This window comes from Pezoporus flaviventris, unplaced genomic scaffold, assembly GCF_033815535.1.
Source record: "Pezoporus flaviventris isolate CSIRO_AGI_PZ_B2104156 unplaced genomic scaffold, CSIRO_AGI_Pfla_v1 ptg000001l, whole genome shotgun sequence".
Classification (NCBI taxonomy): domain Eukaryota; kingdom Metazoa; phylum Chordata; class Aves; order Psittaciformes; family Psittacidae; genus Pezoporus; species Pezoporus flaviventris.
Window position 1 is genome coordinate 18,104,935 of NW_026892549.1, and position 17,464 is coordinate 18,122,398.

General features: G+C 42.7%; 1 protein-coding gene across 3 annotated transcripts in view; it reads left to right on the forward strand.

Moving 5' to 3' along the window:
• The window catches only part of RNLS (renalase, FAD dependent amine oxidase), a 71,189-nt gene extending 53,959 nt beyond the window's left edge, over positions 1-17,230 (forward strand). For all 3 annotated transcript variants that reach the window (XM_061446490.1, XM_061446509.1, XM_061446498.1), the window contains 2 exons: positions 11,715-11,890; positions 16,935-17,230. In XM_061446490.1, coding sequence (XP_061302474.1) covers positions 11,715-11,890; positions 16,935-17,087 — 329 coding nt within the window. In that variant the 3' untranslated portion in view covers positions 17,088-17,230. The remainder of the gene's footprint in view (positions 1-11,714; positions 11,891-16,934) is intronic.
• The last annotated feature ends 234 nt before the right edge of the window (positions 17,231-17,464 follow it).

Here is a 17,464-nt window from a genome sequence, read left to right on the forward strand (position 1 = left end):
ATTTATTAAATGTATTTCATATACCATGAATATGTTGGCACAAAATAGCTAAAGAAAAAAACACTAGCATTTGAGTTTAATCAAGTTCATTTGGAGCTGAAACCGCTTCCCAGTTCTGTTACTTGCTCACGTTGCAATGATGCCCAGATTTAACCACATCTGTGAAGTAGGGGTAAAAGCCTACCCACCTTTGTGGTGACCTACAAAGCACTGTTACTCACTGTCCCAGAATAAGGAAGGGTTTTCATAATCGACTGCTGCTAAATATGTAATTATTACGTATTACCAAATTCACCGTGCTAAAGCATGTTGAGGTTCAGACCTGGAAGACTTCTGTTTGCAGTCTTCCGTGTTCAGCTGGGATTTGTTGTTTTCTGGCCAGTCTGCAGACATCAGTTATGTTAGAACCGTCTGGGCGGGGCACTGAAAACCTTGCCCATCACCCTTATATCTACACACTGTCACCGTGCTAGAAAACAGCTATAAGGTTGAGCATGCCTTCCCTCTTTTTACCGTAAACATGCAATTTGATGTAATAAGCTATCATAAGGATGTATGACAGTATAGCAGCAGTTCTAGTGGCCAGGACCTCCGAAGATCTCTGCTTCAGCTCCCATTCACAGCAGGCTGTGCTAGCACAAGGTCGGGGCAGCTGTTCTTTAGTCTATCTGAGCTTAAAAATAAAAAAGAATGGAGATCCCCCACATTGCTGGTGACTTGTCCCATGGTTGCACCTCTGCTGGAGGAAGAGATGCTTCTTGATCTTCAATCTGAACTTCCCAAGGTTCAGCCTGTGGATATCGCCCCCTGTTCCATTGCCTGCCTCTACCAGTTGAAGACTCACAGTTCTTCAGGTTGGAAAGGACGACTAGAGGTTGTCTGGTCCTATCCCCATGCAAAGTTTGAATTTAGATCCAGCTGCAAAATTCTGTCATGTTGTTCAAGGTCCTGATGTGATGTGATCTGCCACCTTCGTACTGCTGGCTTATATTCAATGGTTGATCCACCAATAACCAGAAGGATCTTTTCAGAAAGGTCTGTTGCTTAGCACAGTTAATGCATAGGGTTGTCCTGTGTCAGGCACAGGACCTTCCACTCCTCCTTGTTGTGGTAATTGCAAAGTTCAAGTTGGCTCTTTCAAATATGTCCTTCTTTGCACCAAAGCCAGCTGGGTAGCAATAGCTCTTGAATTGCCTCCAGAAACAGTAGTTTATGCTGGGAGCAAAGGTGTTGGAGAGATGAATCAAGTCACCAGTGTGGAAGCCCAGTTTTATTATTTTTCTAAAGAATTTAGCCTGTTGGTCTGAAAAGAAGGAAAAGGTTTTGAAACAAAAGAACGGCTGAACTGGGCAAAATAAAGATGCAGCTACCCTGATATGCTTTCTCCAGGAGGGACCAATAGTGAATATGTAAAAAAAAGTCTAAGAAAAGCCAAATACAGAGTGATTTTATTTTTTCTCTGGCATTGTTTCCTTGTGACTGACAATACGCAGCTGGAGATTTTCTTGCATGTAAGATTATATTGCCATTGTTGTGTTTGATGATAAGTACTTGATAGTTGATAGCACCTACTGGTGTTGTCAGTCCCTGCTGCCTGATTCTAGCTGTGCCGAAGAAGACAGCCCAAGGGAGAAATTCACCTGTCCTTTCCTCAACTGCTTGCACATATTAGCTCAAAGTGCCACCAGCAAATATGGAATTATAATGGAATTATTGAATACCGAATATGGTGTCTTTGCTGTCTCCAAATGCAGTTTAACCAAATAGAAAGTGTATTATTTGTGCTATATTGTTAATATATAGAAACAACCAGAACATAAGTGTTGACACATACCTTTCTCACTGCAATTTCCCTCGTATTGTGGAGGGATCTGTTTATATGAACAAAATTTTCTAAGAAGAACAAATTATATACCTTCACAGGGCTGAAACAAGCTGGGGGCCAGCAACTGAAGATGGGTTCTTTCTGGTAGGTCTCTCCTTCTGAAATATAAACAGTCAACCAGCTGCCTTGACTGTGCTGTCTCTTCCGATGAACTTGCATTTTGCAGATTTACACTTTGTTCCAGGAAAAGTAGTACTTGGGAGACAGCAGTACATGTTAGCTGCAGCCGTATTTCTGGCTGTGAGCGCTTGCGTGGAGCACAGGAGGGTTGGAAAGCATGCCTGTATTGTGTTCAGTAATGCTGACATAAAGAAGTATAAAAATCAGAAGTCATCACCAAGCGATTCACTTCAAATGCATGCACAGCTCTGCTGAAAGTAGAGATACACACACATATACATACTTCAAGAAGTCATGGGCAAGAGGAGCTGAGTGTGAAATTTATTTACATGTGTGGAGTACTGCAGCCAAAACACTTGAATATGAAGTTCCTTTATGCTTGTTCTAGCACATATGCAAATATTTTGCATTTGTATTTTTCTTTCCATGCTCCTGACCTCCAGAACATTTCAGTGGGAGGTACAGCAGCACCTTGCTGTCCTTTGTTCACCCTTTTTCTTTTTTTTTGGTGGGAGAGGGGGGGGTCCCATTGCTGATGTTTAAACACCATGCCCCACTCATCATACTTCCCATTCTTCCATTCTTCAACCTTGATTGGTTGTGATTCATTTGAAGAATATGGTGGTGAAAATGAAAATGTAAGCATTCAGAGAGAGACAGCAGAAATGCTCAGGCTAAGATTTATGTTGGATCTCCTGGGTGAAGCAGCTGAGATCTTTCAGGGTAGTCATCCTTCCCAAAAAGCCATCACCTTCTCCAGCTGATGTCTTGTCCTGGGTTCAGCAGTAGCAGTCATGTTTCTCCTTCTTGGTAGCTGGTGCAGTGCAGTGTTTTGACTTTCGGCCTGGGAACAGAGCTGATAACAATGATGTTTTGGTTTGGCCAAGGACTTTGTGAGCCTCATGCTCTGCCAGGGAGGAGGGGAAGCCAGGAGGAAGCAGAGACAGGACACCTGACCCAAGCTAGCCAAAGAGGTATTCCATACCACAGCACGTCATGCCCAGGATGTAACTGGGAGTTAGCCAGAAGGGCTGGGAGACTGCAGGGTTGGAGGAAGTATGGGTCGGTGCTTGGTCGGGCCTGGGGAGTGAGTTATCAGTTGGCTGGTGCTGAGATGTTGTATTCTCTTCCCTTGTTATTTCCTTTTTCATTATTATTATTGGTGGTAGCAGTAGTGATCTGTGTTATACCTTAGTTACTAAACTGTTCTTATCTCAACCCGTGGGAGTTGCATTCTTTTCAATTCTTCTCTCCGTCCCTCCGGGAGTAGGAGGAGGGAAAGAAGGGGGAGAGTGAGTGAACGAGTTACCTGACTGGGTTTAAACCACATGTCTGAATGGTCCCACTTCCACCATTCCTCCCCTATGCCATATACACTGCCCCTGTATATTCAGTTGTATATTATTTCTCAAGCACCTGCATGCATGCATCCCTCCATTGCAATAATCTTAAGAGGGAAAATTGCTTTGCTGCCCATCAGATGGGACTGCAATGCCTATCACATGGTGTACATCCTCAACAGATAGAGGAGCGTGGCTGCAGTTCTCTAAGCACAAGTAAAACTGACTAATGGATCAGACACAAACTGAAATTTGATTTTTCTGGTGTTTCTACACATACTTTGATGTATCTGCAGTTAAGGAGATTTATTTAACCCTTGTTACCACCCAAATACTAACATTTTAGTTAACAGCTTTGAACTATAGAAATCCAAATGAAATAGCTGTAGCTTTCTGATAAGGGACTCTTCATTAAACACATAACTATCCAGAAAAATAGCTCCATCTATATGGAATCTACCTAAAGGCAAGTAGTGTAGCCCTCAAAGATTAAAAGGGAAAGTCTAGCCCTCACTGTGAAAGTCCCAACTGTCCTTCTCATTTCTATGAGATACCGTAGTCCGTTTTGACTCATTTGTTAAAGCAGAGAATAAAACTTTCTCTTACACAAGTTTCACGTTTTATCAGTGAAATACCTGAAACAGCCTTGTTGATATAATTATACAATAGAATGGGTTTGTTAGCAGAGCTGGTGAGTTGCAGTCTAATTCTGTAGAAATCTCAGCCTTTGCTTGCTCTTAGAGTTGCACACTTCCCCCAGGACCACTGGCACCTTGCTGTGTTGTGATGAGCTGCAGAGCTCTGAATCGCTGCTTGTTGCATGGCACTTGCAGACTCATAAGACCTCTTCTGGCTAGGATATATGGCAGCATCCCCTCTCTTTTTCTTTTCCCCTTGATTTCTTTATGCAGACTGCTCAAGGGCTGCTGGTTCTTCAGACATCTAATGCATAATGGTATTCTTTAAATCATAAGTTCGCATTCAATGTAACTCTCATCAGCATGTCCTATGAACTTCTGTAATGGAGAACAAGCCGTCTTTCTGATAGTCCAGGGGGGTGAAACAGAGCAGCCTGACTTCTCAGAGTTTTGTCTTTGTTTACCCTGTTAGAGAGGAATTGAATCTTCTGTGATGGACTAACCCTTGCTGTGATGGGGAGGAGATAGTGTGCCTGACCCAGGCACAGCTTAGTCTGCTGGGTGGGGAAGGCACCCAGGGAAGTCCCTGGCAGCTCTTCTTGGCAGCACATTACCACCATTAGTTGGCTTCATTGTGACACAGCCTAGTTCCTTACAGATAACTATGGGTGACATCTGTTTTCTTCTCAATTTACGTGGAAGTATCAATAGTGAAGCTGTTGTTTCTGTTTTCTGTACTGCTGTTACCACTGTAATCTGGAGCGTGTTGATCCTCTGAGAAGGAAGGCTTTTTGCATCAGCTGAGGATCTCAGCTGCTGTTCTTAAAACTGCGTCTCTGTCTGCAGAGGTAATGTGCTTAAGCATTACTTAAGAAAGAGCCTACAAGAGCTGTATGTTGAATTCCCTGTGTGGTATGAATGAATAGTAAATATTTGTGTGATTGGCTGCCTCAAACACCCCATAAATATTTATAGCTGGTCATTGGGACAGTGGGAATTCTTCAGTATAAAATATTTCAAGCCATATCTAAGTAATACTGCAGTCTTTGCATCTCTTTACATTCTGGAGTCTAAAGATAGATGACAGATAAAAACGGAATATTTTGCTTCAGGATTGTAAGGTTATATAATTTAAAGGGAAGATTCGTCTTGCAGGTTTTCAGGATCAGTGTAATTCTTGAGTATCCTTTTTAATTTTAAAATACACATGCCTTTATCTTCTCAGTACTGACATGAGAACTTTTAGGAAGATGGAAGAGTTATAGAGTTATTTAGGTTTTCACCTCATTACATGGCCAGTTTCTTCATAATCCCCTGTCTGCCCTGCCTTCCTTTTAGAAAGCTAATAATGAAGCTGCCTGTAAGGATAATGGAATACCCAATTTGTGAATATAAAAAAGTTAGTGCTGTTCTTTACATGGAGTCTTCCAAAATGTGCTTTGCAAGACAGAGCAGATTTTATTCCAGGGAGAATACAGGACCTTATGAACCGCAAGAATTTCTGAGGATAACTTGGAAAGCTTGCTAACTGTTTTGCTGAATAGCAGTATGGCATTTTGAAAGCAAACCTCTATCTCGCTTGCTTGCTTGCTAGGTGTGGTAAAGTTAATCCTGTTCTTTCTTTTATTTTAGATACAGTTTTATAAGGCCTACATGCATGTCTTTTGGCAGCTTGCTGACCCCTCCCAGGGAGTAAGGATACAGTTCCAGCATCTATGCTGCCCTCCCTATTAACCCATCAGTATTTCCTTTACAGCCTAGCTTCGAGGGTTTGTTTGATGTGGCAGTGATGAAGCCCTTCCCCTTCTCTTCATGCTACCCAGGACCAGAATGGGTTTTGGATGGCAAAACACATCTCCCCAGTAAGATTCAAAAATCCTGAGGGGCAGGAAGCAAAACTATCTCTTGGTTTTTTTGTCAATATCTGTTCTGACTTCAGGTTTTCACAGAACCATAGAACAGTTTGGGTTGGAAGGGACCTTCAAAGGTCATCTAGTCCAACCCTCCTGACCTTGGCATAGATTCACCAGGGAAGAGTAGCTTTTACGTTTTGCAAGGGCGAAGATTTTTGTGGACAGAAGTTATGTTTTGTTTTATTGAGGTGTTTATCCTTTGGTGATCTTTCCTTCCCCTTCCTTCCCTTAGACTGATGGTAAGGAGGACATGGCCACCACAGAAGCTGACTTTAAACTGACTTTAAACATCTGAGAACTTCCCAGGACAGAAGAAGGTCCTCATGGGAGAACTTGGCACCAGGGGCTGTTCACATTGTCACTGTCCTGCAATACAGAGTGTGTGGAGGAATTTGCCCACAAGTCTTTTTATCTCACCATAACAGTGACAGCTGCACTTTTAGCCCAAGCAGCTTTGCTGAGCAGCTTCACCCAGGACACTGTGCTCTTCTATTCTACCTATTATCCTACAATAAATGTGTTATTCAAAGCTAGGAGCCACCTTTCTGATGCCAGATGCTCTTGAGCCGCAAGCCACTATGCTGAGGATGCGGCCCTGGGCTTTGTTCTCTATGCTTTTCCTCAGGACATCTTTTAGTAGCCCCATCCTTTTCCTGAAAGCTAATACTCCTAACAGGCTTAATCCTGCATAAATTCTTGCTGTCAGCAGTGTGTCCTCTTTTTTACCCAGGCTGTGTGATTCTTCTAGCTGGGATTTAATGACTAGTGTTGAGACAGTCCCAAAACATTAAGAAGCTGATGGCCACCTTCTGCTTACAGTCCAAACAGCTTTCCCCTCATTTCCAGGTTGTAGGTTAAAATTCAGTTTCCCCAGAGAGTTCAACATGGGGAGACTTTGCCAGTACTTAATTCAGTTATAACTGGCTGAAGTGCAGTGTATGGTGAACTCTAATTGCTTTCGTGCTTTGTGTCCTTGACACCCCTTCCAGATAGTTCATACGTCTTCTACCTGTGACAGCTTCTCCTTCACAGTACTCAGTGTTGGAAGTCTTCCTTGTCTGTTTTCATGGGCTTATACAAACCTACCAGGCCCCAGTTGGAGGCAGCAGGGTTGGGGCTTCTGGTCTGACCCTGCTCCCAGCAGAGCAAACATCACAGCTATAGCAGGTGTCCAGCTGAATCAGAGTAGACCTCAAGGATGGAGACCCCACCACCACTCAAGGCCCCATGCTAGGAATGCCCCACTCCCATGGGAAAGGGCTGGATCCTCATGTCCAGTTGGGATTTTCTGTCGTTGCAGTTGTGCCTATTGGCTCTTGTCCTGTTGCTTTGCACTTCTAAGAAAAGTCTGCCTGTGTCATCTCTGTCACCTTCCCTTTAGGATGTGGAAGATGTGGTTAGAACCTCACTTTTCAATTCCCCACTTACTTAATTCTGCATTTGTTTTATTTCCTGTATTTTCAATTCATCCATTTCCTTTTCCATGTATGTGGTTTCAGACTTGCTAAGAGGGGAAAACACTGCTGATCAGACTGACAGTGCAGCTGGACTTTTGCCCTAAGGTGCTTCAGCATCTCCCATAAGGTCTTTGTGAACTAGACTTTTCTGTGGGGGAGTGGTGGAACTTCATACTTTGAGACCAAAAAAAAAGGGATTTATTCATCTCTACTACTTTGCTTAGCCTTGCAGGCTGCTCAGAATGAGCCAAGACATCCCAAAGATAGTGGCCGTGTTAAATCTGGGGCCCACATCAGAGCCTGACTCCACCACTCTTCCCATCCCCGTGAACAAGCTATTCCACAGTCTGCAGGGTCTGCACAGCCTCAGCTACTGCTGCTGGGCCCAGCAGGGATGTAGCAGCTGCTGTGACACCTTCCCTGTCACAGAGTGGATGCTGGGCTGGATCAGCCAGAAATCATGCAGTTCTTTTCTGTTTACATGGACCTTGAATGTTAAGTGTTTATTCTCACATTTCTCGCTTTGCATCTACTATCCTGTGTTGGTCATGTGCAGTGCAGCAGAACAAAAGAAATTAACAGTAGAATGAGGAAAGCTTAATGCAGAAGAGAAGGAAATCTGTAGTTAGGGTATTGCATATTCCCTGTGCCATGGAGGAAAGTCTGAAGCTTGGGCAGAAACTATGTCTGCCAAACTGCTGTTGCTGCACAGAATGATACCAGCACTTTCCTTCCTGGCTGCAGCCTCAACAAGATCTCTGCACAAAAAGTCACTTTCTTCCTGGTGCAAATCAACAGGCAGACCAGAAGACACGGGGTAGGCACCAGATCTTGCCACTGTGGTGATGCAGCTCACAAAGGAAGGAGAGCCAGGCACAAGTTTGTTGCTTGTAGTTTTTCACTGGGGTCCCTCAGCAACTGCTGCCAACTCTGGCAACGTGGCTCCTTGCTCATTATGCAAGTAGGTATAAGCTACAGCCAACTCTGCCATCTCATTCAAGGTGTGATCTACCTGGCATCTTATGCCTTCCACCGCGTCAACTGATCAGACTAATTGCCATGCAGCTGGGAGAAGTTGAAAGCTCTTATTCTGCTTCCATTCACCCTTAGATCATTACCCCTCACACTGCCAAGTGTTCTTGGGCATGCCACATCTCCCATGCTACTTTGTCATCTACTAGCATGACTGTAGGTGGCTTGCATTCTTGCCACAGATGAAAGAAATTAAAATCTCATGACAAGCCCTGCCAGAAGCTATAATTTTTAAGCTAACTGTTGCAGCCTGATCTAAATGCATAGGGAGAAAAATGATGGTTTTATCTCTGCCGTGGCTGAACAGCCGCTCATACCCAGTGCATCAAGGGTGAGATACACCCATTGTTTTCAGGGAAAAGTGTATTTTAAACTGCCCTCTAAGCCAGTGTTTTTGCAGGAGAAAGAAAAGGGCTTCAGGCTAAACTTGATCCTTGCAGGCTGCATATTTCAGTACTGGAAGGCTGTGACTCAGTGGCCTCTGGAAGCCCTCCAAGCTATCAGTAGCTCAAAGGAGAAATCAAAAACTGAACGAATTGCCTGTTCTCCTGAAACTTGTTTTGTACATGCTGTGGAAGAGATGAGAGATTTGAAAGAAGGCGGCCCTGTCCAAGAACCATTGGCTATAGCAAGTCACAGCAAGCAATGAGTATTTAGGTTATTAAAAAGTTAGATGTCTTTTAGTGAGCCTTTTTGCCAAGTTTATGTGGAAGAATTTGCCAGAATACCATGCACACTGTAATAAATTCCAACACACCTAATAGGCTTCCCTACTTGGTCTGCTGTCCCTGAATCTGTATGTAGGAATGTCAGAATACCTGTTTTCTCCCCCAAAATGGGAAGGAGAGACTGAGTAGCATTTCTGGTGTTTTTCCAGACAACTGGAAAAGCTGTGTGAACACAGATATGCCCTGTGCTAGCCTGTGAAACCAGGCTTTGGGATGGTGGGAGAAATCTCAGGAAGATGAGGCTGAGGCTGAGGCTGAGGCTGGATGTTCGGCAATCAGTTAATCAGAGCTCAGGGAAGAAGGTGGCCTGTTTGGTTGACTCTGCTTCTAGACAAGAGTGATCTTTGTTTCATAGTACTTAGTCCCCAGATCTGCCTTGCCTTCATCCCAAATCCATTGTTGGGTGGGTATGTTGGGCCTGTCCATCCCCAGTAGCTCAGGCTTTCAAGCCCAAGATACAAAGAGCAAAATCAGCACCTCAGATTATAGGAAACAAACTCAGTTTCTAGACACTTCAGGAAATCGCCCAGGAAAAGAGCTGTAGTACTTGCTGAAAACAGAGCTTGCAAGCCCAGCCCGGGGAGTGAAGTGAATGATCTTCTGCTCTTAGGAGTGCCTTATGTAGAAAAGGAGAGCTCTAAGAAAAAGCAGCACCATGGCTTGGTGCCTGCAGACATGGGCTGTAAGGGTGCATTTCTGAACACAACCAGGAAACATCTTCCCACCTTTTTTGCCACATTTTCACAGTTTTTGAGAGCAAGGGCTGACTGAGCTGTCAACCCAAGAGACTCATTAAGGGATCCTTCCTTAAGTTAAGGACATTAAAGCCATTTCTTTCATGCTTGCTGTGGGTGCTAGGACTCGGTACTGCTGCACCTCAGTAGTGTCTTCTGAAGTATCAGCCCAGGACAGAAAGCTTATCAGAAAAAGGCATTTTGGTTGCCTTTGAAAAGCTGGAATTTGTCATCTTCTCAAAGGGAATTTCCAGCTGGAGGAGCTGGAGCTGGACATCACCAACAGAGAGATAAAGAATTCTATCAAGGTTGGTATCTGATGGCCAGAACTAGTCAGAAAGTGTTCAGCTGCCTCTTTCTTTGTGGATCCTTTGGTCATAAAATGCTCATTTGCTGAAACTAAAATATTTTTCTAGGAATGTGCCAATTCAAACATTTAGCTTCCAAAAGGTGAAATTTCAGTTTGACGGCGTGAGAGGGAATTGCTTAATTTAACAACCAGCTTGTCGAGTTTGAGCTCTCAGCTGAAATACAGCAGAACCCAGGTTGTGTCCTTGCACCAGCAAACGCATCCTGCTTATTTGAAGTAAAACAGCCCCAGTAGGAGTGGCTCACACAAGAATCTTCTGGGTCCTCATCATGCTTTGGCACAGGGAAATCACTGAGCCTGAAAATCCCCTATTCTGGGCAGTGTCTCTGGCCACTGGTTGTTGGCTCTCCAGGTGTCTGTAAAGTGCCAAGCCAACATGCCATCAGGGACCAAAGTCCCTTGCTGTAGAGCACCTACAATCAGCCCCAGTCGTAATGAAGCTTGGCTAAGTCTGTTGGGATGAACCCCAGCACTTGAGGTGCCTTCAGTTCCTCCCCTGACACTGCAGCCTGGTTGATTTTTAAGGGACAACTTGTTCTATTTTTTTATTTTTTTTTTTTTGGTTTTGCTCATTTGCACCTATGTGCCTGAGGGCAGAAGTTATTGAAAGTTCACACTCCCCAACACGTGCGTGTCGACGAATGCATTTCGATTTCCTGAAAGTTGCTAGAGCAGCAAAATTTGTTGTGTTCACTTGTGCAGGACAAAAGGAAGTGCTGATTTCTCAATCTAACCTGCCCTGGCTTCTGTTCCACTTCTTCCCTTCCACGAAGATAAAGTATTGGTTTTGTTCTAGTCTTTCAACCATGTAAACACTGTTGCATGTTAAATGCCTTAATCTTACCATACAGCTGGGTGAGCTTCAGGCTTTTTTAAAGGGTTTCCCCTTTTCCACTGCCAGTGATTAAATGAGTTCCAGATGCTAGTGTAGCCCCTTAAGAAGCCTCACCTCCAACCCAACTACGTTGCAGATGAGTGGCAGCAGCCACATGCCTCCAAGTGCACTGCTGTTGTAGGGGCAGCAATTCTTACTATTTGTAAACCTGGATGGAAAAATGTCTACAAATTACGTGTTTTTTCTTGTTGTTCTCTTTTGCCAGTTTGCCACAGTTACCAGGTGGTTGCCCTCTTTGTAGAGCCTGTTAAAATGCTTTGGAGGAAACGGGAAAAGTTGACTTCCAGTGTGTTCCTTGCTCCTTCCAGCTGCTATTTACAGGGTATAGGAATGCCTTGAGGTTCCTCTAGGAGATGTGTAGAGCTAGGGTTATTGCAATGGTAAAACCATCACAGATTTCACAAAAAGCCTGTATTTCTTCACTGTGCTTCTTGTGAACAACTTGTGTTGTTACTCCTTGTGTTTTTTTCCAGCTGGAGGAACACAGTGGTGCCACAGATATTTTTGTTCTTGAGGCCTGGGCTAGAGGGACATTGTCAGCATGCAGGGAAGGCAGGTATTAATAAGTAATCTTTTGAAAACATCTCTCTTCTTTATTTCAGAGTCCCCTGAAATTGGGCCCTCAGTTGTAGTTCACACAACTGTGACGTTTGGAAGCGAATACCTGGATTCAGACCCTACAGAGGTGCAGCAGTTAATTCTCAGTTACCTGGAGAGGATTGTGCCATCCCTACCTAAACCATCCAGCATCAAGTGTCAGAAATGGAGATACTCTCAGGTACTCTCAGGTGATATCAGTCAACTGGGATGATGCTGCTGGGGTAGTGCTGTAGTACAGACTTTCAGGGCATCGCAAGAAACAGGGCATCATACAACTCAGTGGTTTTCATCCTCAGTGAGCAAGAGGGAACGGGATAGTTGCTTGATATCCATAATACATTCTTCCACGTAGCCATGAACAGCACCTAAGGCTGGCCAACAACAGCCAGATCATTTCTAGTCATTTTTTTTATGTAGTGGACCTTGATGAAAGGTACATTGCACTACTCCTGGCAAGCAGAGACAGGAGCAGTGCACAGGAAGTATATCCCACATGCTTCAGTGGGATTTTAGCTGATATTTAAAAATATGATTTGATCTGTCTCTTCTGTATATGAAAGTACGTGGCATTATTAGCAAAATTCCCAGTTTACTGCAGAGTAGCAGAAGTCCTTGCATTCAGATGTACTGTTATTGTTTGATTTGGTCCAGTTCAATTTAATAGTATGTTATGCAAAAAATATTTTAAAGCAAACTACTTAAGAGTAATAATAGCAAAATGTGTATAATTTACAGACTTCTTTTAGAAATCCAAGGGAATTGTTGGCAATTTCCTAAAGTATTGGAGTGTATCTACGTGTTTACCAAAGCCTCTTAAGTTAAATTACATTGGTGAAATTCAGTGTGGAAGTTGATGCAAAATATTTACTTAAAGCAGTCCCCTAAAAATTTTTCCTCTTATGAAATCTGGAAAAGTTACTGGAGATGACTGTTGTGAAGTCTGCTCATACCCTTTGATCTGCATCCAGTTTAGAAACCTGGTCTCATTAACACAAAGTTTATTTTTCTGACTCATACAAAAATCGTGGTGTGTTTTCTATGTTGCTCTTTATCAGTTCTCGGGGTTTTTTTGCTAGTAACAGTATCTTTGTACAGTTGTCACTCTTACATTATCTTTTTCTGGTTGTGACTTCTGCTCTTTCCTTCTGTTCTGTTACCTGCCTGCTTCAAACTACTTGTGAGCACAAGTGTCTTTCCAATAGACAGACATTTGGTTTACCCCTCTGGAAAGGGAGTACTAAGTAACAAATATTTTTAAACAGAATTAGTACACCCCAGATACTGCTGCTATCACAGAGCTCTATCATAAAATTTGTCAAAGTCAGCTGCTTTGTTTATGTCTGCAATGAAAGGGCTTAATCTGTGTTTTCCTTGCCCTACTTACACTTTTAGCTTAGTGTCAAAAGTGACATGTGAGCATATGCATCATATATGGCCCATTCTGATTCATTTCACCATGAAAACATAGAATCATAGAATAGTTAGAGTTGGAAAGGACCCTAAGATCATCTAGTTCCAACCCCCCTGCCATGGGCAGGGACACCTCACACTAAATCATGTTGCCTATGGCTCTTTCCAGCCTGGCCTTGAGCACTGCCAGGGATGGAGCATTCACAACCTCCCTGGGCAACCCATTCCAGTGCCTCACCACCCTTACAGTAAAGAATTTCTTCCTTATATCCAATCTAAACTTTGCCTGTTTAAGTTTGAACCCGTTAACCCCTTGTCCTGTCACTGCAGCCCCTAATGAAGAGTCCCTCCGCAGCATCCTTATAAGCAACCTTCAGATACTGGAAGGCTGCTATGAGGTCTCCACGTAGCCTTCTCTTCTCCAGGCTGCACAGAGTAGAGGGGCAGGATCACCTCCTTCGACCTGCTGGTCACACTCCTTTTGATGCAGCCCAGGATACTGTTGGCTTTCTGGGCTGTGAGCGCACACTGAAGCCGGCTCATGTTCATTTTCTCATCGACCAACGCCCCCAAGTCCTTCTCCGCAGGGCTGCTCTGGATCTTTTCTGTAAATGAATAAAGGAAAATACAAGAATGGCAGTTAATTTCTTGCTACTGAATAAAAAAATACTGCATTCTCAATTGCATTCTACCGAACAACTATGCTTTTTGTAGCCTTTCAAAATTATGGCCATACAGGATTTATTATAATCATATCTTTTGCTTCATCTTTTAGAGGTAGCTGGAACAGTGACTGTAGGAATTAACTCTGATTTTTCACAACTGCTTCAAAACTATTCTCTCCCTAAATCATTAGGTGTGTGTTCTGATTATCTTTTTAAAAATTACATCCAGATATGGTACCACTGAATGATACTTTATTATTTTCTCTAACCACTGTGCAATTTACAGCTCTTCCCACCTTTTTCTCCTGCCTCTGTGCCTGCTTTTGACCATGCTGCTACTAACCAATACCACGGACTTCAGCAGCTGCTTGTGCCTTATGGCTGTGTCACAGGAGGAATTATCACCAGTCTCTAGTTCAGTGGATCAATGTCAGTATGTCTTAGATTGCAAACAGGTCAGTGTAGGTCAGATCTGTTATCTCAATAAAGAGATCTCTAATGCCACCCTATAAAATAGTCACTACCTAAATTAAATATCTGGGACAGAGCTCCCTCTTTCTCTTAAAGCTATATTTGCTTTCAGTTATAATAAGCTGTTGCCACAGAAGCAAAGGGAACTGATAAGATAGGTGGATGTTTCCCTTGACTCTTAGACAGGATTTATCCTACTTGTTAATTAAATCTGCCTGTAACATCCTTCACGTGGCCAAACACAATCCTGGGATTAAAATGCAGACATTATAATTATCCATGGCAGATGAGAGATTAGGACTTCCAAACCTCTACTGCTGCAGTTCTGGATCCTGCTTTAATTACACTACGACACTATTAGTATTCAGAGCCAACAGTCCCTAACCCATCATGTTGCTTTGGCAAGAGTCACTTTATATGTATAAGGGATACTGGGAAAACACAGAATCATAGAAATTTGACCTCTTCAGAGGGGATGTCAGAAAGGACCTCTTCATGTCTCTAGTCCAACCTGTTGTTCAAAGCAGAACTGTCATCAGTACTAGGTGACCTCAACCACGGCTTTGTCTAGCTGAGTCTTGAAGTCTTTAAGGATGGAGATCCAACAGGCTGGGCCATATAGCTGAGGGTAATTTGGAATTTATGTTGAACAACACCTTCAGAAAGGGTAGGATCATTTATTTCCCCAGTCCCTATATTTAGACTGTGGCCTTTGCTATATTTGAGCACAAAATCTTCCACACAGTCAAGAAGATGCAGGCTGAGATGTGAAAATACTCATCCTGTGGTCAAACCAGTATGACAAACCAGAAGCTGTTTGGTACAGTCAGCATCAAATACGCACTGGGTAGTCAAGAAGGAAGGACACTCAAAAAGCCTTTTTCTGCTAAACCTTTCTTTGTTGTTTATGCTTAGTGACCTCAATCTGTAAGAAAAAATCGGGAATAAACTACTGACCTAAAATTAGTGCTGAGAAAGACAATCTCCAGCTGGATTTACCATACATGGCTAGACTCTTCTGCTAAGTTAAATAATGGAGAATTGGTTGCAACTGGCTGCAACTTAATTTCAGATAATTACCTCCTTTAAAGAGATGCTAACATGCCAGTAACACAAAATGCAGCCAGTAACATAAATGTGAGTGTTTTGCAGCTGACCCATACTTGGAAATGGCAGATAACAGAATGGTACTGGCTAGCTTAGTGTACATTTGAATCAATGGAAAAATTCCTTGGACTGAACAGGATGCCTTGGACTTCAGGTCTTGTTCACCAAAGCTGGCAGTTGTATGATGGGATACAGTAACGGTTTACTGCACAGGAATCCAAAACATTTCTTTGGACCAAAAGATATGTTTGGATCTAAAACATATCTTTGGATCAAAGGCAGAAAGTCAAGAAACAACTGAAAAAAATTGTGCTCATCACTCTTTATGATCTTCAGGGTTTGATCACTATTGCTGGTCTACTGCTGTGCTCCTGCTCTTTCATCCGTTTCTTTCTGTCTTTCTAGATGTTTTTTCCTCTTTTTCAGTATTTCATCCTTATGGGTCTTGTTGGGGTTTTTTTCCTTTTCTCAGACTATTTCTTCACACCTTCCTCCTCTCATCACTTCATCATCAAGTTGTCCCGCATTTTATTATCTTTTTTATCCTTTCTGCCTGAGTTTGCCTTGCTCTCGTGTTTATCCTTAGGCCATTGCTGCTGCCTTATCTCCATTCTGAGATTCAACACTGCTGCTCTGGGATGCGCTGGTTTAGTGCAGTGTGGACACTCAGGTTTGAAACAGGCTACAACAATGTGTGACACAGCCAAGCATGGTAAAAACACAAATGATGTATACTTTTATTCTGCCATTTGACATACTTTGGTATTTGTCGTGAAATACAACATCAAAAGGTCTTGTTCTCCACATGAATTCCAGGTATCTTCAGATTAATAGGTACTGGCCAAAGCAAAGTCCATACCCTTTTAGAAATATTATACAGAACTGCTCAAGAGCTGCCACTCCACAGATAAAAGTTTAATTGAGGGTGAAGTGCCAGGGAAATTATATTGAAAATGAATACAGTACATATATTGAGAATGATATTAAATATTTGTCAAAGCAGCTTTATTCAGAACTTGTCCCATGCTACTTACAGAGAAGGTGTTGGTTGTATCTCTAGCAGTGTCTAAAATTTGTTGTGCTACTCAGATGAAAAAGGAGACCAGCATAACAGAGCTGGAGACAGGGTGAGTTGTCCCAAGGCTATGTGTATGCTTATTCAGCAACATGGAGCATAGGCAGGTCATCATGACAGTTATTACAAGCCCACCTTTACTGATGTGAGATTGTTTATCTTCATACCTTTTGGCTTAGAGATCTCCATACCTCATTTATCCAGGGTCAGGCAATTCATTTCTGCTGAGACCGATGGAGAATGAGACAGGGCAGGGCTGTAAAGTTTCTAAATTTCCACATTTAGGAAAGCTTTATTTTAATTATTTAACTCCAGAAAACAAATACCATATTTTGCTATGGTATGCTGATCGTTGATGCTTGGACCTACAGTCTGGGGTGGAAGGGGTTCTTTCTTTGAAGGCATATTTCTCAGGAATACAGACCTTTCTGGTGTGAAATTCAGGTAAATAAACCACTCTATTTTCCATCTCCATGTATGCTTTTCTTTTGCAGGTTACAAAAGCTGTGCCAAATTCTCTGGGACAAATGATTCTTCATACTCAACCTCTCCTGGTTTGTGGGGGTGATGGATTTACTCGTTCCAACTTTGATGGCTGCATAGATTCTGCTATGAGTCTTGCAGAGGTTGTGAAGTCTCGTTTATAGCAATTACAAAGTCAGCTGCTAAATTTAGTCTAGATTTATGATGAACTTTACTATATTGGATTGAATTCTAGTTTGGTGTTAACATTACTGGCCTCTATCTTGCAAAAATAAATAAAGGAAGATCTATTGTTGTGCTTTAATAATTATTGGGATGGAATTGAATTTAATTTTACGTGGTTACTTTGCTTGAAGTAGAGCTTTTTCTGGCTCTAGTCAGAAGCACTGAGCTTCAGACAGTCTCCTGATACTTTTACAGCCCCTGAAAATTATGTCAAGGAGGGGAACCTGAATTAAAACAGCACAAAACCCCATGGAGCTGCAGAGTTTACTCCTCCAAGCATTTTGAGCCCTGGAAGTGACAGAAGGAACATGCACTA